Source organism: Mastigoproctus giganteus, chromosome 12 (assembly GCF_048544385.1).
Source record: "Mastigoproctus giganteus isolate SK-2022 chromosome 12, ASM4854438v1, whole genome shotgun sequence".
In the NCBI taxonomy this organism is placed as follows: Eukaryota; Metazoa; Arthropoda; class Arachnida; order Uropygi; family Thelyphonidae; genus Mastigoproctus; species Mastigoproctus giganteus.
Genome location: NC_143586.1, coordinates 36,548,364 through 36,575,186, shown reverse-complemented (window position 1 = coordinate 36,575,186; position 26,823 = coordinate 36,548,364). Strand labels below are relative to the sequence as shown.

General features: G+C 36.6%; 1 protein-coding gene across 1 annotated transcript in view; it reads right to left on the bottom strand.

Moving 5' to 3' along the window:
• Window positions 1-26,823, bottom strand: part of mRpL37 (mitochondrial ribosomal protein L37) — a 41,350-nt gene that overhangs the window by 2,992 nt on the left and 11,535 nt on the right. The window contains exons 4-7 of the mRNA XM_090385714.1: window positions 20,644-20,878; window positions 7,641-7,756; window positions 4,946-5,131; window positions 4,296-4,444 (exon numbers count right to left, since the gene is read on the bottom strand). Coding sequence (XP_090241840.1) covers window positions 4,296-4,444; window positions 4,946-5,131; window positions 7,641-7,756; window positions 20,644-20,878 — 686 coding nt within the window. The remainder of the gene's footprint in view (window positions 1-4,295; window positions 4,445-4,945; window positions 5,132-7,640; window positions 7,757-20,643; window positions 20,879-26,823) is intronic.

The window sequence follows — 26,823 nt, the reverse complement described above, 5'->3', positions numbered from 1 at the left end:
AAAGCGTACCTGGTTGGAATCATTAAATATAAAATCTTCGGATAAATCCTTAAACAGGAACAGTGGTTGCCAAGTCAACCCGATCACAGAGTCAGTAGTTCTGTCATTGGACAAGCGCTGGCCACGTCATCATGCGTCACAGCCACAGACGTCAACAAACAATTAAACCTCGCGTCTCACGCACCTGGCAGTGCACTCTTCATTCCAACTGCCATTCATGTATTTTAATTCTGACGAAGGCTACCATATAGCCGAAAGCTCATATATATTTCTACTTTATCTGTACGCTCTGTGTTTAAGCCACAATAAAAATTCCTCATTCTTGATTTTTTTCATTTAAAATTGTGCTTCATGTGGGCTAAAAGTTAAAGAGCTACAGTTACATGCTCAAAGAGCCACATGCGGCTTGCGAACCACAAGTTGCCAACCCCTGTTCTCAGGAATAAAAAATTACTATGATAAAAGTTTTTAAAAACTTTAACTATACAAAACTTAATTCATAAACATTGGATTGAACTTAACCAAACCTTGAACTTAAGGCTTTCAAGTAATTTCTCATTGTCAGCTAGTAAAAAAAATACAATACCAGACAAATTAATAGCAACTTGTCCATTTCTCAACCTACTTTTTGATTGAAAAATTACATGTCTAAAATGTTTTTTGTTTGTTTTTTTATAAACAAAATGTTGTGGGCACTATAAAATTCATGTCCTTATGGTGATATTGACTAAAAGAAAATATCGATTATATCAATTTTTCCAAAAAAAAAAAAATCAAACATATATTACTAATGGACATAATACTAATTGCTGATGTTAATTACTTGGCTAATACCAGCAGCAACCACTAATAATAGCAACTGCTACTGTTAATCACTTGGAATTTGTCTAAAGCCCCTAGGCCACTCACAGGAGACACTTGTTGGGTATTAGTCACAGAAAACTTAACCCTCTGAACTTAATCCTCAGTAGTCCAAGGTGACCAGAAGGCAGTATGTTCTGAGACACCACTGTTCTGATTCCAAGAGTGGTCATGTAATTTTGCTACTGTAGGTAATTCCTCTTTCAAAGCAGTGAAGAGTGAGAAAAAAAATGATATCACTCCTAGGTAAAAAGGTAAAGTGCAGCCATTATCAACCCACTGCAGGATGGAAGCCTCCTCAGCAATTCATGCTGAGGGAAAATGGACCATAATCTGCCACGCTGGTCCAGTGCGGGTTGGCAGATCAACCCTATTCAGCAGTCAGGGGCTTGAACCCCGGTCTACTCAAAGAGCGTGTGTTACTGCACTCCCGCTCCTGACCACTCGGCTACGGAGGCCGTTTCACTCCTAGGAAGGCTACCTAAAATTAAGATTCTGAGAAGCAAGCACCAAAATGACTGCTGTACACAAAGCAATCTGTATATTCACTGACAGTGATTAAAGACAATGGTAAAGTTGAGAGAAGCTTGCGGAGGAAAAGTAGGCAAATGTGAAATAAAATGTTTGTCAACCGAAAAATAAATTACATCATCTTTACCATATCTGCATTCAAGAACGATGTGCTTGCTCTGAAAGCCTTATAAAACAGTGTTAAGATATTATTGTAACAGAAATACCTGGGTAAAACAGTAACAAGATGAGCACTCGAAGGGATAGACTGAACGAAACCGGTTTCAAATCATGTAAAATTAAAAAGCCAATGCTTACTAAGCAACAACAGCAAGCATGCATTATATGGGCTAAACAGTATCAACGATGGCCTGAAGAAGAGTGATAAAAAATTCATTTAGTGATGAACCAAAAAATTACGTGGCAGTCACTGCTGTAGTTTTTTGCAGTTGCAGTGAATCTCTGCATGCTTCATATATGATCAAGACCATGTCTTCTGCTAGTGTGATGGTCTAGGGATGTTTTTCTACCAATGATGTAGGAAAACTGAAGTTCCTTGACAACACTATAAATTGCATAATATACAGAGCGAGCCTTTCCTCTCAAATGTGGCCCTCACAGCAAGAGGGCATAATTTTTCAAAATAACTGTACTCTGTATTGCTGAACAAAGAGTATAAAGGACTTTTTGTAACCCAAAAATGTTAAAATATCTTGGACTGGTATTTCACTGCATTTGACACCCATAGAAAATCTGTGGATGCAGTTAGGGAGAAAAAAAAAAGAAAAAAAGTTAAACAAAAATATTTTTGTATGAAAAACCTTCACGCAAAACGCAAGATGATAAAGACAGTAATTACAATGTGGTATCATGAGATATTATAAGACAAAAAAACTCACGTTCTCTATGCTTAAACATCATAAGGCTGTTATACATTCTCTTATAGTTTTAGGTGAATAATAAAATATATATTTTTAAAACCTATCATTAGTTGCTATAATTAAACTAATGATAGGTTTTAAATTTAGATCTGTACTACATACAGATCTACTTTTAAATACATCCTTATTACAATGAAATAATCACCTCTGCATCCCTGCTAGCAAAATTTCTATATATTCACTGACAAAACACCACAAACTGTCCTACAGTCTGTGGGCACTGCTCAAACAACTTCATACCTGACTGTATATTAACACTTATGTCTTTTTTGTTCTTATCTACTTTTGGGTGTTGATACTATCCAATTTGTATGTTATTCTGGGATTACTACTGCCCATTTGCAGTACCTTGCATTTATCAATGTTAAAACTTGACTGCCCATTCTCAGCCTACCTGCCTAATTTTTATAGATCTTGTTGCAGTAGTACACCTTGATTCCTCATCATTAACCACCCTGCCAACCTTTGTATCATCTGCAAACTTAGATAATAAGCTTGATATGCTCTCATCAGTATCATTGATAAATAATAAACAGTAAAGGCCCAGCACTGAACCTGAAGAACCACTAATAATGAAGAGCTCTTGACCAAGACCACCCTCTTGTCTTCTGTTACTCAACCATCCCTTTATAGCAGTCACTTGCTGCTAATGCCATACTGCTCCAATTTGTACAGCAGTCTTTCATGTGAAATGGCATTCCACAAGAAAGAGTGCTGAAATGCTTTACTGAAATCTATGTATGTGATGTCAAAATAATTTTTTGCATCCATATCCTTTATTACTGCCTCATAATAAGATAGCTGATCACAAGATCTCCCCTTTAACAAACCCATGTTGTGATTTCCATATAAGTGCATTCCTGTCAAGATGATCCTGCATTACTTCTATAACCACTAACTCCATTATTTTCCATGGAATAGAAATCAAGCTTACAGGTCTGTAATTATTCACTTTGCTCTTTGATCCCCCCTCCATGATTAGGTGAGATATTTGAGCATTGCTGAACTGCAGGAACCTCGCTAATCCAAGGATTTTCTCATAATTTTGACCAAGGATTTGCTTTCCTCTTTTGCTGCATCTTTTAATATAATATAGTGCTTTGTTTATTTTTAACTTCAACAATTTCTCTTCCGCTTTCTTGTTTTAAACTGTTTTAAAAATTGTTTTAAAGTGCAGCTTTTTCCAGAATTATATTTTACAGTATTATTACAGTTTTTTTTTTTTTTTGGTATCACATTGTACTGCATTAATTATTTATACCTGAAATACTAATGAATTTGCAAATGTGCCTAAAAAGGCATATTCACAAATTCATAAAGTGCCTGCCTGTTTTCTGTCCATATGTAATTATGTGACTCCCAGTGAATAGATTTTGATTAAATTTTATATTTAGGCCTTATAGAAATATGACAAGCCAGTCTAAATTAAATTTAGTTTGAGCCATGATTCCATATTCTCATCCCCCCCCAAACACACACGCACAGAGAAATCTATATAAATAAAAATATATTTCATGCATTAAAAGCTTTGTGGACCAGCTAAATACATGCTGAAATTTTGACTTTAATCAGACTTTTCCATCTGAAGTTATCATAAAAGCACTGGCTTTTATTTATTTATATATATGTATATAAAAAATAGGGATAAATGTTAAAGTTTTTGCCAGATCACATTAATGCCATCAATAGAAGATTGAACATTACATCAGTCTGCAATCTAGTTATTATAGTAAAAGTATAATATGTACTATATAGATGCAGGACCTGTTAAAAAAAAAAACTGATAAAAGATGCTCTGATTTTTTGCTGGTTTAGTCACAACAAAAATATCCAATCAAGCAATATAAGTAATATTTAATCTTTCAAAAAAGCTTCAGTAGAAGCCATTAAATCTGAGGCCCTTAATATATCCACTAATCATCAGAAAGTTACCTCACATGCATACAAGTTTCATACATATTGTTATTCAATAAATTAACTTACCCCAAACAGCTTTCTGGCTTGCAAAACAGCAAATGAAAAACAACAAGCAAGTGCCCTTGCCAATTTATCTTCAGCAGACCAGTAATATACTTTATCGTGGGTAACAAAGATAGTATGTATATACTTCTGTGTAGATTCCAGGTTAAAATCTGTAACAAAAAAAAAATTTGCATTAATCACATTCTACGATCAACAGCATAAAATATTGAAAAAAATACAGACGAACTTCAATTTCAGCTATATATGAATTAAGTAAAAATTATGGTCATTTCCATCTGTCAAAAAGAGCTCATCTGTCAAAAAATATCAGTGAAGAATACAATGCATCCCTTGAATGGTGGTGATACAATGTAATGCAAATAATTAGGTAGCATACCATTATTATTATGTTCATCAAAATTTATTCAATGAATAATGGATGGTGAACTTAACTAAATAAATTTTGATAATGAACCAACAAGCACTTATTGAGTTAGGACAAACAAATGCTACAAGGGGAATGGGACTGGCAGGTAATATACAGTATACATATGGACAAATAAATATTTTTCCTGCCTGCTAAATATGGCAAATGTAAAAACAGGTTGTCTAAAATCCACTTGATATTATTATAACTTATAATCAAATATAAAAAGTTATATTGTACTCACTTAAGTAATCACCTTCCTTATATATATTTGTTGTGCTCAAATCTATTGTGGGTTTTACAGGGTATATATCAGGTAAATCTATTTCTCTCGTTTCTTCCATCTCTTTCTTTGTAGAAAAACATGGTAAACTCTCTTCAGCAGCCAACAAAATATCACTAGGAAGTGAATACAGCAGCAAATCAGATCCTAGGCAAAATTTAAAATTTTTAAATCAGTAAAAAAAAAAAAAAATACACACAAATATATGTATAAATAAAAATTTGCTTAAACAATTAGTTCAAATATTATATCAGTCACTCTTAATTATAACTGTTCAAATAAAATACAGGCAGTTCTCACTTTACTAGTTTTCGCTTTACGAGTTCCCAGGTTTATGAGTTCTTTTTCAAGTATCAAGTATCAACAGAATCAAAAATATGAACATTAATTTCAATAAATAAATACTAAACATTCATAAATATAGCATTTAAAACCACGTGCTTAGCTAAACAATAGAGTACTACTGTGCGTGCATTTATTTGTTCAGGCTGAGATATGGAGAGAGGTCAAACTCTTAAAGAATTTTGGAAAGAATTCTATATTTTAGATGCAATCAAAATTGATAATTTTGAAGGATTTCAAGAACCAGCAGAGACTGTACAAAATGAAACAAAGCAGTCATTAATATTGCTAACCAATTACAGTTTGAAGTAATTGGTTAGCGTAAGCACCAATAGTGCTTACGAAGTAATAGCACATGCTTCTTGATTAGACTGGGATTCAAGCCCATCACCACCAAATACAGAGGATGCGGAAAGGTCAGGGAATGACCACCGCATATTCCTGGAGCAATATGGCCTTAGCTGCTAATGCTCTTAAAAACCAAATAACAACAACAACAACACTCTCAAGGGGCTCGATGAAGCTTTTCAACACATAGAAAAAGCAATTAAGATTTTCGAGTCACAAGATTCAAATTTCGTGTGCACTAGAAAAGTTGCTACAAATTTAAAAAATGCTTATGCATGCTATTGTGAAATTTATAAAGAAAAGAGAAGACTGTCTTGGAAACAACCAACTTTTAAAGCATTTCTGAAGAAGACGACTCCTTTTGCTTCCAGCAAACCAAGTGCCATGCCAACAATGAGTGAAGAATTGAATGAAGAACCATCAATGAGTGAGAATGTAGTCAATGATGATGAAGAATGAACATTCTTTAACATTTGTATGACATAAATAATTTCTTTATTATTATAATTTGCTTGATTTTAAAGGCTATGTTTTCATTTCTTTGGAAAAATAAATCATTGTTTAAGCATAAACTATTGTTTTGTTGATCTTTATTTAACATTACTATGGTTAAATTTCATTTTTAAGAACATAACCGCTGTTTATAACAATATGTCTATGGGAAATAAATTTTATGGGTGTGCAAAAAATTTTAGGATTTATGAGTGCGCATTAGGAATGAATTAACTCGTAAAGTCAGGAACTACCTGCACCAAACGTTAAATATGGAAAGAGAATTCTAATATATAATGCATTATAACAATTATAAATAAATAATTTAATCGTCTTTCAATTAAGACTGAAATAAGATAAAATTATTTATTTCCAGTTGTGAAAATGCATTGTGTATATTATATAATGATACTCAATAAATAAAAGCAGCAATATTAAATAATATTCACATCTTTAAATTCAACCAAACTGTTATTTCATCATTATATAGTTTCAACGAATCTGTCTAATATGCTGTTGTTGTTATATGATTTCTAGGAGCATTAGCAACTAAGGCCATATTGCTATGGGGATATGCGGTGGTCATTCCCTGACCTTTCCACATCCTCCGTATTTGGTGGTCACGGGCTTGAACCCCGGTCTAATCAAGAAGCGTGTGCTATGCACTGCTGCTCCTGCCCACCTGACTATGGAAGCACTGTCTAATATGCATGGTTGAATGGTGGTCATCATTCTGCTAGGCAGATTAGACTAGTTAAATATTCTGAGGACATTACACACCATGCTAACAGCTAGTTCAGAAACATCAAGAGGAGGAGAGTTTGTTTATGATACTAAAATTAATAAACATTAAGATATTACAAGTTATGTGCATGTTACACTTAAATTTTCTAACTTCATATAAAAAGCATGGAATTTGGCAGCTTACTAACAATAATATTCTGCACGTTTTCAAATGAGACTAAACTCCTCTAGTTGCATCATAATAAATAAAAACACTTTCCACACCTGCTAGAGATATACATAGAGAAACTGTACAGATGCTGAAATTTATGTTTTATTTATGAACACAGTTACAGGTTTATTCTGACTGGGCTAAACATATCACTATCCACTTGCAAAAAATAAGCATCAAAACACAGCTCCATGATCAATAATAATGAACTTATTTTTCACAGAATTATTATTTCTAAAATACATTATAACATCTTTGTTGCCGCCGATATTTGAGAGTTTATTCCACATGGCATAATTTTCAGTATGTTAAGGAGCAACTCCTTTAAGGACACACATATGCATCAACAGCATATCACTTGAGTATCATTTGATTGTATATGCACCAAGCAGCTGTGAACATGTTTCAGAGATAAAAAGAAAAATTATAAAATGAATATATCTAAAAATATTTGTTTTATAAATATAAAATTTAAATATGTTAAATAACTACAATAATGTACAATGCATAAAAATATACCTCTTTCCACAAATACTCTGCAACTTGCTCTTATTGTAAGTGACCTCTTCAATGAATCCTCATATTGGCTTCCTGCTATCTGACAAAGCCACATTAACTTGTGGAGAAGATTAGTTCTAGTTATAAATAAAAATAAAATTACTGTGCATTTATGTACAATTTTTTAATCATATAATAATCCAGATGAAAAACTGATTACATGTTATCACATAATGACCAAAATCACAGTGATCTACTGTGATTTCTCTTCAACTTTAACTCTGCTAAGGCACTGCTAAGATGGCACTGTAGCATGCCATACATGGAAACTAAACCTATACCACTTGAGTAAATTTTATTTGGTTTAATTTTGTTTCAGTTGTGGTTGATAGTCTGCATTCCCAGAAAATGAAAACAAAAAAGGGTAGTTTGGAAGCAATATTAAAAAAAATTAAATGTAAATTAATTAAAATCTAAAGTTCTTAAAAGCCTCTACTTGCAAATATGCAGGACCTCACACCATTTGAAAAAATCAACAGCAATCCATTGATTTCCAATGATTCTTATTGTTCGTAACTATTGATGATTGTTCTTAATGAGTATTAATCAATAGATAAGTTTAGTTATCAACCATTGACTAATCAACTGCAGTCAATGGTTAATCAACTTTGACTATTCACTTATTATTCAATAGTTACAGAGAAATGGTATATTATCCCTGCTGCCATCTGGGTTCATGAAAAGTCAAAGAGTGGCACAGAAAGCAACTTTCAGGAAATAATTTGAAAAATTTTCATAACCAAAAATGACTTTATTGCATTGAAAATATTACTATTAGCTATGTAGTGCAGGAAAGCCAGACTTTTAGTACACTAACTGGGACAAAAAAATTTTAATTCTTTGTCCCTTAACCTAAAAAATTAAAAAACATCAATGGATTTCATTTCTCCCATAAGCAGTATCAACCCAGATGACTGCTGAATTTCCCCAAATTGCCAGTTTCAACTATCCATGGAGACAAGTTATTCCAATTAGGTATTAAAATGATTAAAAACTAACTAAAGGAAAACTCTCTACATGTATAATCTGGTCTAGAACTCTTCCATCTTAGCTTTGTGTCCCTATATTGTAACACACCATTTAATACTGTGAAAAGTTCACTTTCATTTGTTTTATTATCCCCTCTCAGAGGCTTATAAACCAAATTAGAGACTCTGCCCTCTCTAAGGTATCTAGTTGATAAGCTCTATAGTCCGTGTACTCAAAGTCCTCATATGGACCCCTTTTGCCAATCTCACTAGATGCACTGCCCATTTCTTTGGACCTTTTCAAGAACCTCTCTGTCTTATTTATTGTATGGTGTCTATACTTAGCCATATATTCTGAGTTAAGTGTCACAATCTCCTTATATAATGAAATTATAATCTCCCTGCCTATGCAAGAAATTGCTGGATAGATCATTGACAGGACATCGGCCTGCATTACATGAGTAATCATTGCCAGCAGTCTGCATTGCATAGAGAACTTCATGCGTGCCTGAATCATAAAGCCACAAATCTCCTTCGTCCTCCTTTTTTTTTTTTTTAATTCAACTCTATCCAAGTATAAGTTATTTAGAGTTATTATTTCCCAAATGTAAAACCTTACATTTTGCAACAATAAACATGACCACTTATCTGACTATCCCTCCCCAAAGACACTCAGTCATCCTGAAGGGCAGCACTGAAGGGCAGCGCCATTTACCATCCACCTAATTTTCAACATCATGCCCTCTATCCATTCATCAATATCATTTCAGAAAATCTAAAACAGAAACAAACCCAGCACTCGATGAACTAATTCAGAATGAGCTAGAATTGGCAGACCTAGTTGACCCTGAGGGATCAGTGTTGGGTCCACTGATCCAAGCGTATTCTGAAGAATAACCACTATTATAACCCTCTACCTCCTCCTGTCGCCTTGGAAGGTCTTGTTCATGATCTCAGTGCATAACAGATTACATAGCAATCTTCCATGTGGTACTCAGTCAAGCAGTATTAGCAAAATGATGCAATGAAGAAAGTCATTGCATCATTTAGTGCAATGAAGAAAGTCATTGCACCAAAAAGAAGAAAGTCATTTTCCCATTTTTTTTTTTTTTTCCAATAATTTGTACAAACCTTCCTTAAATTTATTCAAACTACCCAACTCCATAACATTAAGTGGAAATTTATTCAAAAACTGGCTGAATGTCAATTTCTGCATATCTATTCTGCTACCAGCTGTTTCTAATTTAAATTTATGCCATCTCATGAGTTTCGTCTGGGAAAAGATAAGATGCCATCAGCATTTAGTTTACTTAACCCATTTAAAGCTTTATGCACTTCAATTAGGCCACCATACAGATGAACAAAATCTGCAATTTGTACATTATATGGATATCAGAGAAGAGGTGTCACTCAGACATAAGACATGCAGAATTTGAATAAGGTAAGTACAATTTGTATAGAAAAGACTATATTTGTACTATTTTTGGTGAAGGTGGGGAGAAATTATGGTCACAGTTAAAAAGTACAAAGAATCTAAGGCATTGCACTGAGTTTACATAGATTAAGTAACATTGACCAAATGACTATGATAAGTATAATGAACAATTATACAGACAAACAGAGTGCAGCAGCAAATTGGAATATCTTATAATAGGAAATTTTAACTCTCCAAATATTGACTGGAACTTGAGGGTTGGTCACTTGCATAAGTAGCAGAAACTTTCTGGATTTATTGGATGACTGTTTTCTACAACAGCATTTTAGACAGCTAACCAGAGAAAACAATATTCCTGATCTGATTAGTCATTGTGCATTAGATATCTCCAGATAAAGGAGAGTGGCAGTGATCACAGTGTATTCATGTGGATTCTACTTAAAGATATAACTGAACGGAAGGAATTTTGTTTCAGCAACAGTGACCAGTCTTGGAGATTTTATATTCTATTCAGTGGGACCAGCTGGTGACATTACAGCTGCAGTTTCTGAATGGAAAGCATTCAGGGAACTCAATCATAAAAACTACCAAGTTTTTTATACCAACCAAATGATATTGATCGAGGCATAGTATTAGTAACGGCTATATGTTGCAAGGAAGCCTAAGGCTTACAATCCACCAGCCAAAAAAAAAAAAAAAAAAAGAGGAGTAAAATAATAATAATAAAAGTAATTAAAATAAATATTTAATAAAAAAAAGGAAATAGACAACCTATGCATTTCCCTCCTCCCATAAATACGAAATACGGAGGGAGGAAAAATCCAGCTGACCTTTGAATTTCCCCAAACTGTCAGTCTCAACCACCCATGCAGGTAACTTATTTCACCACGACCACCCCGTAACTTGAATTTATGGTCCCTAGTTCTAGAATCATTTATAACCGTGAAAATTTCAGATATTTTTATCTAATGCCTTAAAAAATTGCTTCATCAACTGAGATTATACAGAATAAATATAATGGACTGCTTAACAAGCAGCATATACAGAACTTATCTCTGCATACTATATACTTATATTTATTTTACTAAACTTTAATAAATCTCAAGATTTTCATGTCTCTTTCAAGTGAACATGAAAATCTTGAGATTTTCTGTTCACTTGAAAGGATGAACAAAAAGAAGAGAATTATACTGATTACTAATGTGAAAGAGAATGCTTTTCTGACTTGTCTTAGAAGAGTCAATAAGCAGTTTGAAAGCTGCATATTAGTCTGGCAGTATTACTGAACAGACCAGTGGACCTTCCTGGGAAAAATAAATTCTGATACATGATTATTGTACGATCCCAAAACCTCTGAAAAATATTTCAGCATATCGAATACTCAGAATTTTTGGTTGAAAACAGCCAATATTATATTCCACGTCACAATCATAAGATTCATAATCTGACATAATCCTTATCAAGATTTTCTGGTGGGAAAGAATGGCACACTGGGTTCATGACTATAGACTTAACTGCAAACAGAAGATCTAGATAAACAATAGGCTCTATTTCTAGTATTATTAGCATTAGTAGAGGCATACAATGCAAGAAAGCAAGCTTATGCAGCATCAGTCAAAAAAAAATAAAAAAACGCTCCCATTTCACCACTCCGTTCGTTCCAAGTACCTGTCCAGCTCAGCCCTTAAATTTATTTAGGTTATCAGCTTCTACAACAAAGGATGGAAGTCTGTTCCGCCAACCAACCACCCGCTGGATAAAGGCAAACTTCTGCACATCTATCCTACATCTATATTTCCTCAATTTGAATTCATGCCCTCTCAGATGATTACTCTGAGCACGAGGAAGAATTCCATCAGCATTGAGCATGCTCAAACCATTCAAGGCTTTATACACCTCTATCAGATCACCTCGCAGGTGCCTAGTCTCCAGACACAGTAATTGGCAAAATTTAAGCCTTTCTTCATAAGAGCAACCCTTTGTTCCATTCACTAATCTTGTTGCCCTTCTCTGTATTTATTCCAACAGCTCCACATCGTTCTGAAAATGAGGCCTCCAAACCTGTATATAGTACTGACGGTGTGGCCTGACCATTGCCTTATACAAGGGGATAATCACCTCCTTATTCCTACTATAAAAATACCTGTATATCATTAACAAGACACTATGAGCTACTCTTTCAGACTGTCTGCACTGCTCAGAAAACTTTATATCTGCCTGCACAATTAGTACCTTTTCGTTCTCAACCACTGTCAGTGTAGAACCACAGAGCTGATACGTCACTCAGGGGTTGCTGCTTCCCATATGTAGTACTTTACATTTGTCAATGTTAAACTTCATTTGCACCTCTCAGCCCATCTGCTCAACTTCTCTAGATCCTGTTGCAGCAGCGTACTGTCATTAGTGTCCTTAACAACCCTGCCAACCTTCGTATCGTCTGCAAACTTGGACATTAAGCTTGATATACCATCATCAATATCATTTATAAATACAGAAAACAACAATAGACCCAATACTGAACTCTGAGGGACTCCACTAATAACATTAGTCCACAATGAGCAGTGTCCATTGATTACCACTCTCTGTCTTCTCCCACTCAACCATCCCTTTATCCATAGCAGCAATTTGCCTCCAATGCCACACTGCTCCAATTTGTGCAGCAGTCTTCCATGTGCAACAGTATCAAAAGTCTTTCTAAGATCCAAATATATGATATCAAAGTTATTCCCTGCATCCAGTTCCTTTGTGACCACATCATAGTAGCCAATCAAATTGGTCATGCAAGACTTACCTTAACAAAACCATGCTGTGTCCGAGCTATAACTGAAGTCATGTCTAGATGATCCTGCAGTGCTTCTTTAACCAGTGCCTCCATTAATTTTCCTGGAACAGAAGTTAAACTAACAGGTCTATAATTACTTGTATTGCCCTTTGATCCTCCTTTGTGAATTGGAGTCACATTTGCACATCACCCAGGGTACCTCCCCGAGTCCAAAGAAGCTCTCATAATTATGGCTAAGTGTTTGCTTACTTCCTTTGCTGCATCCTTTAATATAACTGGATAGATCCCGTCCATCCCGGGTGCCTTTTTTATGTTTATCTTCAACAATTTCTCCTCCAATTTACTCTCAGTTATTGCAAAATCACGTAGCTCACTGTCAGAGTTTAACTCATCTCTGGCATTCCCCTCCCTGAATAACTCCTCATGCGTGAATGTAGATGCAAAATACTCATTAAGTTTGTTAGCCACCTGAACAGGATCATCAATAGTTGAATCATCAATATCTAGTGGACCAATCTGATTCGTCCCTTTCCTTCTAACGTTTACATAGGTAAAGAATTTTGTTTTTCTTTGCATCCTTTGCCAAGGATTTCTCATAATCTGCCTTTGTCTGCCTAATCTTTGTGACTTGGTTACAGACCAGCTTATATCTATCATAGGCTTCCATGTCACCCATTAATTTATATGTACCCCATGCATTTTTCTTCTCTGGCACATGTCTCATTAGTTCATCTGACATCCATTTAGGCTTAAACCTTGAACAATATTTTTTAGTTGGTATGTAAAACCTAGTAGCTTCCAAGATAAATTCTTTGAATGCTTCCCATTTTGAATTTGCTGTTGGTAACTTCATCAGTTGGTCCCACCATATAGAATTTAAATACTGTCTCAGACCACCGTAGTCACCTTTACGAAAGCAAAAACCCTTCCCTTTACCCCTGATGGTAGTTACCCCTTTGAGTAAATCCCACTTCAGCACACTGCGATCACGGCAACCTAATGGTTCCTTTATCTGCAGATTCTTAATGCATGAAGAATCACTGCTGATAATCAAATCAAGAGTATTACTCCCTCTAGTTGCCTCCCGAACATGCTGATGTAGAAAACAATCATCCAATAAATCCACAAAAGCCTTGCTAGTGTGTGTGAGTGACCAGCCCCCAAATTCCAGTCAATATCTGGGAAATTAAAATCCCCCATTATAAGACTAATTTACTGGACCAATCTATTTCCCTGTACAGTTTCTTATTATACTCATCAGAGTCATTAGGCCTATAACACACTCCTACTCTCAATTTTGATCTCCCAATGCTTATGTCACACCAAACTGACTCGACACTGCACTGTCCAGTGATATCGACTGGCTTCACTTCCTTGGATTTTATTTTTTTTTTTATCTAATAGGATAAACCCTCCTCCCTTCCTATCCTGTCTATCCTTCCTGTAGGCGCCTCCGTAGCCAGGTGGGAAGGAGCAGCAGTGCGTAGCACACGCTTCTTGATTAGACCGGGGTTCGAGCCCGTCGCCAGCAAATATGGAGGATGCGGAAAGGTCAGGGAATGACCACCGCATATCCCGGAGCAATATGGCCTTAGTTGCTAATGCTCCTAAAAAAAAACCAAAAAAAACTATCCTTCCTGTACACATTGTTCTCCCCAAATTCCAGTTCTGCATTCCTTATATCTGTGTGATATCACATCTCTGACATCCCAACAATATCTGCCTTTGATGTTCTGAGCAATACCTCAAATTCATCAAATTTATTTACCAAACTTCTAGCATTGGTGTACATGCAAGTATACATGCACCTGTATGTTTTCCAGGCAGTTGCTCATTCCAATAGAAGCAGTGCAAGAATCACTTTCACCTCTGTTACTGTTAATCCATTAGTCCTTATATCCCTTCAAGCTAGCAGTTTCCGACCCACCTAACAATGCCTCGATAGCATCAGAAATATTCTTGCAACCTTTCTATTTAAGTGTATCCTATCCCTGTAGAAGCAGTCTCTCCTGTTAACAAGTACAGACCAGGCTGAAAAAAATTCTACCCCTTGAGCGTTGCATAATCTTTCCAGAGACGAATTAATTGACAAGCTTCTCATCATATACTCCCTCCTATCATGTCTGGGCAGAATTGCAGACACTTTCAAATTCAACCCTAATTCATGGCTTTTTTTTCAACAGTGAACTGTACTTGTTAAGTAATTCTACCGGTGTCCTACTCTTAATATCATTAGTGCCAACGTGTACAACGATATCACCTTTTATGCCCTTAAAAGATGATATCTGCTCTACAATGTCATCAACCTTTGCCCCTTACAGACATACCCTGGTCCTGTTCCACCTATCCTTTTTACATAGCATGTTTCTCGTTTCCCTGACAATAGAGTCACCAACAACTACTAGTTCCTGTGGCACCAGTGCATTCTGCCTTGGGCGTTGCCGCTGTTTTGCATGATGATCAAGTTCTCTGGAGTTGATGTGGGCAGCTGAGAGCTTGATGGGCCCCTCAATTTAGATCCTTCGAGGGCATCCGCCCTATCCTTCAAACTCTCATATAGGCCCATAACAATGCTGAGTTGTTGCCTCATTTCCTCACACTCCTTACATCGCGCACACACAAAGACATCGCCCTTGGCAACATCATGTCCCGTACCTGATTGCTCCACAAACATCAAGCAAGCAGTGCATTTTAAAAGGCTGTGATTCAGAGGGCAACTGCCCCCCTCAGTTCTCCCCTAAGCCACAGCACTGCAATTAGCTTGAGCCTTTTGCTTTGTTGCCCTGGTCTGAGTCATGGTTCTGATTCAATTTCAATAACTCGGAACCATGACCCTACGCACTGTATCAGGGAATTTTCATTTTTAGCCTATCCCCAACTGTTGCAGCCACCAACTAATTCCTCCAACTGCATCGATCATGTTCTATACAAGCAGCATTGCAGAAGTTTCATGCCCAGAAGTTCACTGATCCCATCCTTCCTCGGTGCCTCCGTAGCCAGGTGGGCAGGAGCAGCAGTGCGTAGCACACGCTTCTTGATTAGACCGGGGTTCGAGCCCGTGGGCCACCAAATATGGAGGATGTGGAAAGGTCAGGGAATGACCACCGCATATCCCCGGAGCAATATGGCCTTAATTGCTAATGCTCCTAAAAACCAAACAACAACAACCATCCTTCCATCTAGTTGCAGCTCTTCCTCTGCACCTCTTCCCCTCGATTTTTTCCTCACATTATATTCTTCAACAGAAAGTTTTCCCTTCTTACTATATGATCAAAAAACTTGAGTTTTCTTTTGTTGAAACTATGAAGAAGAATTTTAGGCCTGCCAATTTTATTCAATACCCACTCATTTGTTCTTCAATCCAAGTAAGAAATATGCAGTATTCTCCTGTAACACCACATGCAACCAAGTTACAAAGGAGGTTAGGCAGGCGAAGGCAGATTACGAGAAATCCTTGGCAAGGGATGCAAAGAAAAACAGCAAAGAGTTCTTTACTTATGTAAACTCTAGAAGGAAGGGGATGAATCAGATTGGTCCACTTGATATTGATGGGTCAACTGCTGATGATCCTGCTCAGGTAGCTAACAAACTAAATGAATATTTTGCATCGACATTCACACATGAGGAGTTATTCAGCAAGGGGAATGCCAGAGGTGTATTCAACTCTAGCAGTAAGCTACAGAATCTTGAAATAACTGGGAGTAAAGTGGAGGAGAAACTGTTGAAGATAAACACAAGAAAGGCACCCGGGGTGGATGGGATCTATCCAGTTATATTAAAGGAGGCAGCAAAGGAAGTAAGCAAACCCTTAGCCATAATTATGAGAGCTTCCTTGGACTCAGGGGAGGTACCCATAGACTGGAAATGTGCAAATGTGACCCCAATTCACAAAGGAGGATCAAAGGCTGACACAAGTAATTATAGACCTGTGAGCTTAACTTCTGTTCCAGGAAAATTAATGGAGGCACTGGTTAAAGAAGCACTGCAGGATCATTTAGACAAGACTTCAGTTATAGCTCAGACACAGCATGGTTTTGTTAAGGGGAAGTCTTGCCTGACCAACTTGATTGGATACTATGATGCAGTCACAAAAGAACTGGATGCAGGGAATAACTTTGATATTATATACTTGGATCTTAGAAAGGCTTTTGATACTGTTGCACATGGAAGACTGCTACACAAATTGGAGCAGTGTGACATTGAAGGCAAATTGCTGCTATGGATAAAGGGGTGGTTGAGGGGGAGAAGACAGAGAGTGGTAATCAATGGACACTGCTCATCGTGGACTAATGTTATTAGTGGAGTCCCTCAGGGCTCAGTGTTGGGTCCATTATTGTTCTCTGTATTTATAAATGATATTGATGATGGTATATCAAGCTTAATGTCCAAGTTTGCAGACGATACAAAGGTTGGCAGGGTTGTCAAGGACACTACTGACACTATGCTGCTGCAACAGGATCTGGAAAGGTTGAGCAGATGGGCTGAGAGGTGGCAAATGAAGTTTAACATTGACAAATGTAAAGTACTACACATGGGAAACAGCAACCCCAGAGCAACGTATCAACTCTGTGGTACTACACTGATAAGGTATAAGGTATGTTCGTGTCAGATGGCACCTGGGATTTCTCCCATCTCCGCGTGTGTTTCGCTGTATCGAGGACAGTACACTGTCAAGCCAGAGACTTGAAAGTGTGTGTGGGTCGTGTCTGTGCAGTGTGATATGTTGTGCCCATTGTTTATCCGGCTTATTGGCCGCCAGACCCCTAGTGGGGCCTGACGTTGCCCATACCCTGCCACGTGGAGGCTAGCCGGGTGTATCCAGTATCACAACAATTTGCTCTGGCAGGTCCTGCCACCTAGTTTCCTGGGATTTCAGTGGCTAGGGCCTATTTAAAAAAAATAAATAAATAAATAAATAAAATAAAATAAAATAAAAGTTTATGCATTTGACATTAATGCTTAATGGGATTGCTGTTAGGAAATCGCTGGTTAGGGTTGAACACTAAAGAGATGTGTTAAAGGCCAAATAGGTCGGGCAAAATTTTGATGTTATTAAATTTAGATATGTAATGCTAGATAAAAGCTGATAGTGTTAGATATCTTAGAGATTTGCACAAAACCGGTAGAATTTAGACGTTGGTTATAATTTGGTGGCATTGTTAAGGGGTGTACTCGGTCGATTTAGTGAGAGAGAGGGGGGGAGATTGAAGACTGGGGAGGAAACAGATAGAAGAATAGGGACGGATAGAGTAGGCATCCCCAAAGAGGTCAGTGGAGATGAGCCCCACCAGGCGAAATATGGGGGGTAGGCAGGGAGGAGAGGAGACAGAGATCCGTCTCCTCCATTCCCCGCCTGGAGATGGGGTTTTAAAGGGAACCAGGTAAGAGTACCCAGTTCGGATCGCCAATGGCGTGTTGGCAGCAAAGCCGCAGAATGTCTTCGTCGGTGTCTTGTCCAAGGAGTGTCGAATCCGGTATGAAGGTCCAGCTGCCCATCCCACTCTGGGGGTGGGATATGTTAGCTGGCAGTGGGGAACCTACCAGGTGAAGGGGGGGAGATGCACACATTTACTTCATTCGTAATGTGCATTCTCACTCTACTTGCATTCTTTATTTTTTTATTTATTTATTTATTTATTATTATTATTTTTTTTTTTATTTTTTTTTATACTTTTTTCTTATTTTATAATTTTTTTTTTTTATTTATTTATTATTTTTTTTTCTTATCTTATAATTTTTTTTTCTTATTTTATAATTTTTTTTTTTATTTTTTTTATTTTATTTTTATTTTTTTATACTTTTTTCTTATGTTATAATTTTTTTTTTTTTTTTTTTATTTCACTCAACTCATTCATCTTTTTCTCACACACCAGGAGGGGATGCAATGATGGGTAGCGTAAATTTAAATACTAATTAAAACCAGGGTTAGTGTGTATTTGTGGTTTGTGTTCTTTTCTCTCACGCTTGCACTTTTATTCATTCTTCTAGCTCTCATCTCATTTATTCGACTCTTTCTTTCTGCACTGCACTCTCTGGGCACCGCAACTTACTGTTATTCTTCAGTTGTGGTGCAGGCCTAGCTGCAAGGTGTTTTTTTTTTTTTTTTTTTTGCAGGCCTGGGGAGAATGCAGTGATAGTGTTTATGTGGTTTGTAAATGTTTGTTGGTACAGTATATATAAAGTAATGTAAGTTATTTTTAACTTTGTATTCTTTCGGCCAATTACATTTGCTCTTCTGCTCACTCCCATTCACTTTCTCTCCATGCATTCCCATCCCCCTACATTGGTTTGGGGCCCCAGGTTCCTACACATGGCATGGTAGTCATGGGGAGTTTTGTTATGTCAGGGTGCAGAATACTGCTATACTAACAGTTTTTAAGTCATCATCTGGGCGTGGTGGGAAACTTGGGCAATTTTACTATTGATTATTGTTTAATTGCTGGGGGGCTGAAATTGCTCTGCGCATTTCGAAAACTTTCTGTGTGAAAGATGTAAAAGCTTTCTGTGTAAAAGATGTAAAAGGTACTACACTGACAGTGGTAGAGAATGAAAGGGACCTGGGGGTGGTTGTGCAGGCAGATATGAAGTTCTCTGAGCAGTGCAGACGGGCTACAAGAGTAGCTCATGGAGTATTGTCAATGATATACAGGAATTTTTCCAGCAGGGATAAGGAGGTGATTATTCCATTGTATAAGGCAATGGTCAGGCCACACCTAGAGTACTGTATACAGGTCTGGAGGCCTCATTTCAAGAAGGATGTAGAGCTGCTGGAACGAGTACAGAGAAGGGCAACAAGATTAGTGAATGGAACAAAGGGGTGCTCTTACGAAGAAAGGCTTAAGTTTTGCAAATTACAGTGTCTGGAGACTAGGCACCAGCGAGGTGATCTGATAGAGGTGTATAAAGCCTTGAATGGTTTAAGCATGCTCAATGCTGATGGGATTCTTCCTCTAGCTCAGAAAAATCACCTGAGAGGGCATAAATTCAAATTGAGGAAAGACAGATGTAGGATAGACATGCGGAAATTTGCCTTTAGCCAGCGGGTGGTTGGTTGGTGGAACAGACTTCCATCCCTTGTGGTGGAGGTTGATAGCCTAAATAAGTTTAAGGCTCAGCTGGACAGGTATTTTGAACGAACAGAGGGGTGAAGTGGAAGTGGGTTTTTTTTTTTTTTTTTGGCTGATGCTGCATAAGCTTGCTTTCTTGCATCAAATGCCTCTACTAATGCTAATGCTAATTTCAAATGCCTCAATTTTCTTCCTGTCAGCTCTTTCAGATTTCATCCTTCACATCCATCAGTGGCAAATAGAAAAATTAATGAATCAATGATGCTCAGTTTTGTCTTTAGGGGCAGATCATGATCTCTCCATAATTTTATCAGATAAGTGACCAACATTTTAGCAATTGCCTGTTGTCTCTTTACATCATTTGAGCAGTCACTATTTTTATTTATTCTTGACCCTAAGTAATCAAATTCATCAACTTCTTTGATATCTTGCCCATTAACCTTCATTTTACTGGAACTGAGATTATCACCAATCACCATTATTTTAGTTTTACAGTTTACAGACATTCAGAAGCAATCCTTTTTTCTTACTTGCTTCACATACTCTCCTCAGAGTTTCTTTAAGATGATCCTTAGAATTACAAATTAGCACAGTATCGTCTGCTATCAAAAATAAATACACAGGCAGATAATTATTACTAAAACAGCAATAACTGTCAAAAAATTTTTAAAATTTAAGAAAAGATTAAAACAAAAAAAAAGAGCATACTTACACCTTTCGTTTAACAGTTAAACCATATTCTCTAGCAAATATTCTACCTGGTTGCAAGATATCCACTTTCTTTGGTAACAGCCTTTGAAAACCATCCCATAAAAGTGACTGACAAACAGCTCTCTGAACAAATGCATCCTGATTGTTAAGCAAAGTTCTACCTAGAAGATTTTCAAAGCAAGGTGGAAGACCTTGATAGGTAACGGTTTTTGTAAGATTCTGAACCTGTTTTGATGCTAAAAAAAATAAATTAATTAATTAAATACATAAATTATAAAACATTACATAATATACAGAAAACAGTTTAATCCCTTCTGTAAAGGAAAAATTAATTAACCATCACTTATCAAAATTAAAATAGGGCACTATTTTTATACAGATCTCAAGGTTGATGTACTTTAAAGTAAATAGTTATTACACTGAACTACTAATATATATCAAACAGCAAATGCTTCTAATATTAGGACAAAACTCAACTCCAACTTCACTTCATTTAATGCATTAATTAAGATGAAGCAGAAGAAAGAAACTGACTATTAAACTTAACCCCCCCCCAAAAGGTGCACCTTCACATGGGAACATTGTCATTTCCTTAGTAGACCATCGGTACAAAGTCACAAGCTGTAACAACAAGCCTTCCAGTTGACTTTGTGCTGATGGCGAATTAAAACTTGGCATAGAAAAGAAGAGAAGAGAATATTTCCTGACTACAGTGTCAGAAATAGCCTTGAACTGACTTCATTATTTGATTGAAAAGTAATGTTCCTCAAATTCCAGGTCATTGAAAATTCCACTGGTAATCTAATATTTAGTACATTTAACTAAATGTACTAAATATTAGATTACCAGTGGAATCCTATGTACCAGGATTGCCTATATACCAGGCAATATTTAATTATTTAATCTTTAGTTATTCATGATTTATGTACTTAATAAACTAATAACAAATGAACAAGCGAATAGCAACAACTTTTATGTGCAAACTGAGAACATTTTGTTTCTGCATTACCCATTCATTCCTCCAATCAGAGTACAGCAAAAACATAATATCCAGCTTGCTTCAGATAGAATATGTGGTATATGGATAGCAGTGGCGTAACTATGCCAATGCAGCCAATGTGGAGCATTGGCTGCATTGGGACTCGCCAAAAAGGGGCCCACTGTCCTCCTGCCCGAAACAGAAAAAAATTTAATTGAGTAAAGATATAAGTTTTTTTTAGTTATGTTTATGATAAAATTTGCTATGTCTATGAACAATATTTTTTTTTTACACAAAACATGTTTACTGTTAGCTAGATGCACGCACTAGCGAAACTGCAGTGAATAGAGGTGAAATGGGATTCCAGGGCAATTTTAAGGATTTATGACTGCGGGGGCCAAAGTCAAATACGGGCCCATTTACTGGGGGTCATTATTATTGAGTATAGTATTACTATTGCACCTAACCTATTTTTCAGGGGGACCCACACTAAACTTCGAATTGGAGCCTACTTTTTCAAGTTACATTACTCATGGATAGTCTATCAATATGCATGAAAAAGAAAAAAAGAAATAACTGCTGGCTTCTATTAGCCTGATTTTAATGAAATTTATGACGGCTCAACAAATCTTTCTAAAATAGTCAAATATAGATTTCACAAAAATCCATCCATTGGGAGCTGAGTTTTACATATGGGCATGGTGAAGACAATAGGCACTTTACACTTATATATTAACAAACCTAATTGCTCATTATCAAGATAGAGAAATCAATCACTGTAAATATTGTGAAATGTACTGATAAAAATGAAGAACATAGAGGGATGCAGTAACAAAGCAAAGGAGTAATCTTTTAGGCCTAATGAATTAGTTAAAGCATGATTTCTAGTATATGTGTATCCAGGCAATTTTTTTTTTAATCAAGAAAGGAGAAGAAAAAAAAAATCTGTTAATGGCAATATCAATGTCTATTGTTCACAAAAAATTCTGCCACTTTATTAGCTACATCACTTGCCGACCATGCTAACCAATAAATAGAATGTCACACAGACAGTGACACATATTCAATAAGAGATCATGGATTATACTTTCTTCTGTGAATAATGTGGATAAGGTATCACAGCTACCTAGGCTTATGAGTTCCATGGCAACTGAACATGTGATGTTTGTCCTATAATTAACCCTGATGAAGAGGAATAAAGAAAGGTTCCAAATAAGTATTAAATTATAATTAAATCAAATGCTCAGTAAAAAAAAAAAATAGTACAAATTACATATAACATTCTAGCAGACACTAACCAAATGGAGGGGAAAGTCAAAACCTAAAAACTTTTTCAAACTTTTAAGGAGATAAATAAAGACTGCTCTTGTAAAAAGTGAATGAAGTGATTGGGAGAAGGATTACTATTACTTTATCCTAGATAATTTACATTACTTACTGGAAGAGAATATTCAGAAGTAAAAAACTCCAGGAAACCAGCAAGACAACATGTCTGCTTTACTGGACTAGAGCTCTGACAAAGAGAAAAGAAATGACCTGGTGGAGTGGATATGGAGGCTGTGCAACCTATATAAAGAAAGAATAGCAAAATATATACCTAAGATAATGTAGAAGGAAATTCAGCCACTAACAACTCATCTCTTCAGGAACTCCAACAAGGTGCCCCAGCAGGCAAAAGAAGAACACAGTGTTTCGATAACCCTCAACCCAGAAACATCTGAGGTGAGAAGGAACCAAGAAACATTTGGTTCCTTCTTTCAAAATTATATCACCAGTTAATTTATATTTTAGTTACCTTAGATAATCATTTATATTTGTGATTTGAAAATAAAATTATTATATGCTCTATCCCCAAAAGAGGCACTGTCCATGGGTACTTATATTGATATTCAAGTGTTTTTTTATTTCATTTTTAAGCTTTGATAGTCAGGAAAGTGTTTGCTCAAGGGTTGTCATAGTGTAGGGGTACCAGAGCTCATATCCAGTAAAGGACAGATATCATATCATCTCACCAGTCTCCTAGAGTTTTTTCACTTACGAATATTTTCTTCTGTTCCAGTCAGTTATGTAATTCATTTAGGATTAATTTGTCTGAAAGGAGACTTATCATCTCATTGATGTTTTATAGTTATTCTCCTACCTCCAATCACATTTCACTTTGTACAAGGAGTCTTTATTCATCACCTTAAAATTTCCAAATTTTTTTTTTAGATTCCCTACCCACCACCCCATTCGGTCAGTCACTGTTACATTATATGTACCTTTTCCCACCTCATAAAGAGATTTTATAATAGTACAAATTGTCATTTTTGAAAACTGCACACAGCAACCTGTCTTTCTTCAACATTGTATTAGACCTGCATTACACATATGCCCCTAAAAACTAAAATGTAATACATTATCATCTTGGCTTAAATACAAATATGATGTTTTGAATGAATCAAAACAACATATCTGACATCACATTCATATTGTTTCTTAAGCTAGTGACTCTACAAGCTACAGAAATTAAAGCCCAATATCAGCAAGCTTCTTCTGTTTTCAACTCTTAATCTTTCTGAAGTATTATAGGGTAGAGAAACCTTTCAGTATAAAAATTCCTTAGCACTTCACGATACTACTTCTAGGCATAAACTTCAAAAATCCAAATGCTTTAGCTCATCCATCACCACCCATACCTGAGAAATTCACAACAAATAAATTAATAGAAAACCATTTACAAATCCATCTTCACTGCAAAGCCTATTGGCATAAACAAAAGTAAGATAAGTAATAAGATTATTTTTCCAAATGGTAAAACTTTCACAGCTGACTAAAACTATTTCACATTGATATGATAAGCTTCAACAAACTGTTTCATCATAATGTCAATTAAGAAAAGTTATTTATATTTCATATGAATAACCCAAGGCAGAATGCACTGGTCCCACAGGAACTAGTAGTTGTTGGTGACTCTATTGTCAGGGAAACGGGGAACATTCTATGTAAAAAGGATAGGTGGAACAGGACCAGGGTATGTCTGCCAGGGGCAAAGGTTGATGACATTGTAGAGCGGATATCATCTTTTAAGAGCACAATAGGTGAAACAGTTGTACACGTTGGCACTAATGATATTAAGAGTAGGAGACCGGCAGAATTACTTAAAAAGTACAGGTCACTGTTGAAAAAAAGCCTTGAATTAGGGTTGAATTTGAAAGTGTCTGCAATTCTGGCCAAACACGATAGTAGGGAGTATATGATGAGAGCCTTGTCGATCAATACGGCCTGGAAAGATTGTGCAAGGCTCAAGGGGTAGAATTTTTTTCAGCCTGGACTGTACTTGTTAACAGGAGAGATTGCTTCTACACGGATGGGATACAGTTAAATAGAAAGGGTGCAATAATATTTGCTGATGCTATCGAGGCAGTGTTAGGTGGGTCGGAAAACTGCTAGCTTGGGGGGATACAAAGACGAATAGATTAACAGTAGCCACTGGCAGAGGTGAAACAGATTCTTGCACTGCTTCTATTGGAATGAGCAGAAGCCTGAAAAACAAGATTCAGGATATTTCAGAGACTGCTGGGAGTCATTGCGGTACAAGTAAACACATGGGTTGTGTTAGGGTAGCTAAGAATAGAAATAGGTGCATGTATACTTGCGTGTACACCAATGCTACGAGTTTAGTAAATAAATTTGATGAATTTGAGGTATTGCTCAAAACATCAAAGGCAGATATTGTTGGGATATCAGAGACTTGGTGTCACACAGATATAAGGAATGCAGAACTGGAATTTGGGGAGTACAACATCTACAGAAAGGATAGACTGGATAAGAAGGGAGGAGGGGTTATGCTATTAGTTAAGAAATACATAATATCCAAGGAAGTGAAGCCAGTGGACATCGCTGGACAGTGCAGTGTCGAGTCAGTTTGGTGTGACATAAGCATTGGGATATCAAAATTGAGAGTAGGAGTGTGCTATAGGCCTAATGACTCTGATGAGTATAATAAGAAACTGTACAGGGAAATAGAGTGGGCCAGTAAATCAGAGAGTCTTATAATGGGAGATTTTAATTTCCCAGATATTGATTGGAATTTGGGGGCTGGTCACTCACACACTAGCAAGGCTTTTGTGGATTTATTGGATGATTGTTTTCTACATCAGCATGTTCGGGAGGCAACTAGAGGGAGGAATACTCTTGATTTGATTATCAGCAGTGATTCTTCATGCATTAAGAATCTGCAGATAAATGAACCACTAAGTGGCAGTGATCACAGTGTGCTGAAATGGGATTTACTGAAAGAGGTAACTACCATTAGGGGTAAAGGGAAGGGTTATTGCTTTCGTAAAGGCGACTACGATGGACTGAGACAGTATTTAAATTCTATACAGTGGGACCAACTGATGATGTTACCAACAGCAAATGCAAAATGGGAAGCATTCAAAGAACTTATCTTGGAAGCTACTAGGCTTTACATACCAACTAAGAAATACTGTTCAAGGTTTAGGCCTAAATGGATGTCAGATGAACTGATGAGGCATATGGCAGAGAAGAAACATGCATGGGATACATACAAATTAACACATGACACAGAAGCCTATGAGAGATACAAGTTTGTTTGTTTGTTGTTTGGTTTTTAGGAGCATTAGCAACTAAGGCCATATTGCTCCAGGATATGCGGTGGTCATTCCCTGACCTTTCCGCATCCTCCATATTTGGTGGTGACGGGCTCGAGAGAGAGAGAGAGAGAGAGATACAAGTTGATCTGTAACCAAGTTCAAAGGAGGTTAGGCAGGCAAAGGCAGATTACAAGAAATCTTTGGCAAGGGATGCAAAGAAAAACAGCAAAGAGTTCTTTACTTATGTAAACTCTAGAAGGAAGGGGATGAATCAGATTGGTCCACTTGATATCGATGGGTCAACTGTTGATGATCCTGCTCAGGTAGCTAACAAACTAAATGAATATTTTGCATCGACATTCACACATGAGGAGTTATTTAGCGAGGGGAAAGCTAGAGGTGTATTCAACTCTAGCAGTAAGCTAGAGAATCTTTTAATAACTGAGAGTAAAGTGGAGGAGAAATTGTTGAAGATAAACACAAGAAAGGCACCCGGGGTGGATGGGATCTATCCAGTTATATTAAAGGGGGCAGCAGAGGAAGTAAGCAAACCCTTAGCCATAATTATGAGAGCTTCCTTGGACTCAGGGGAGGTACCCACAGA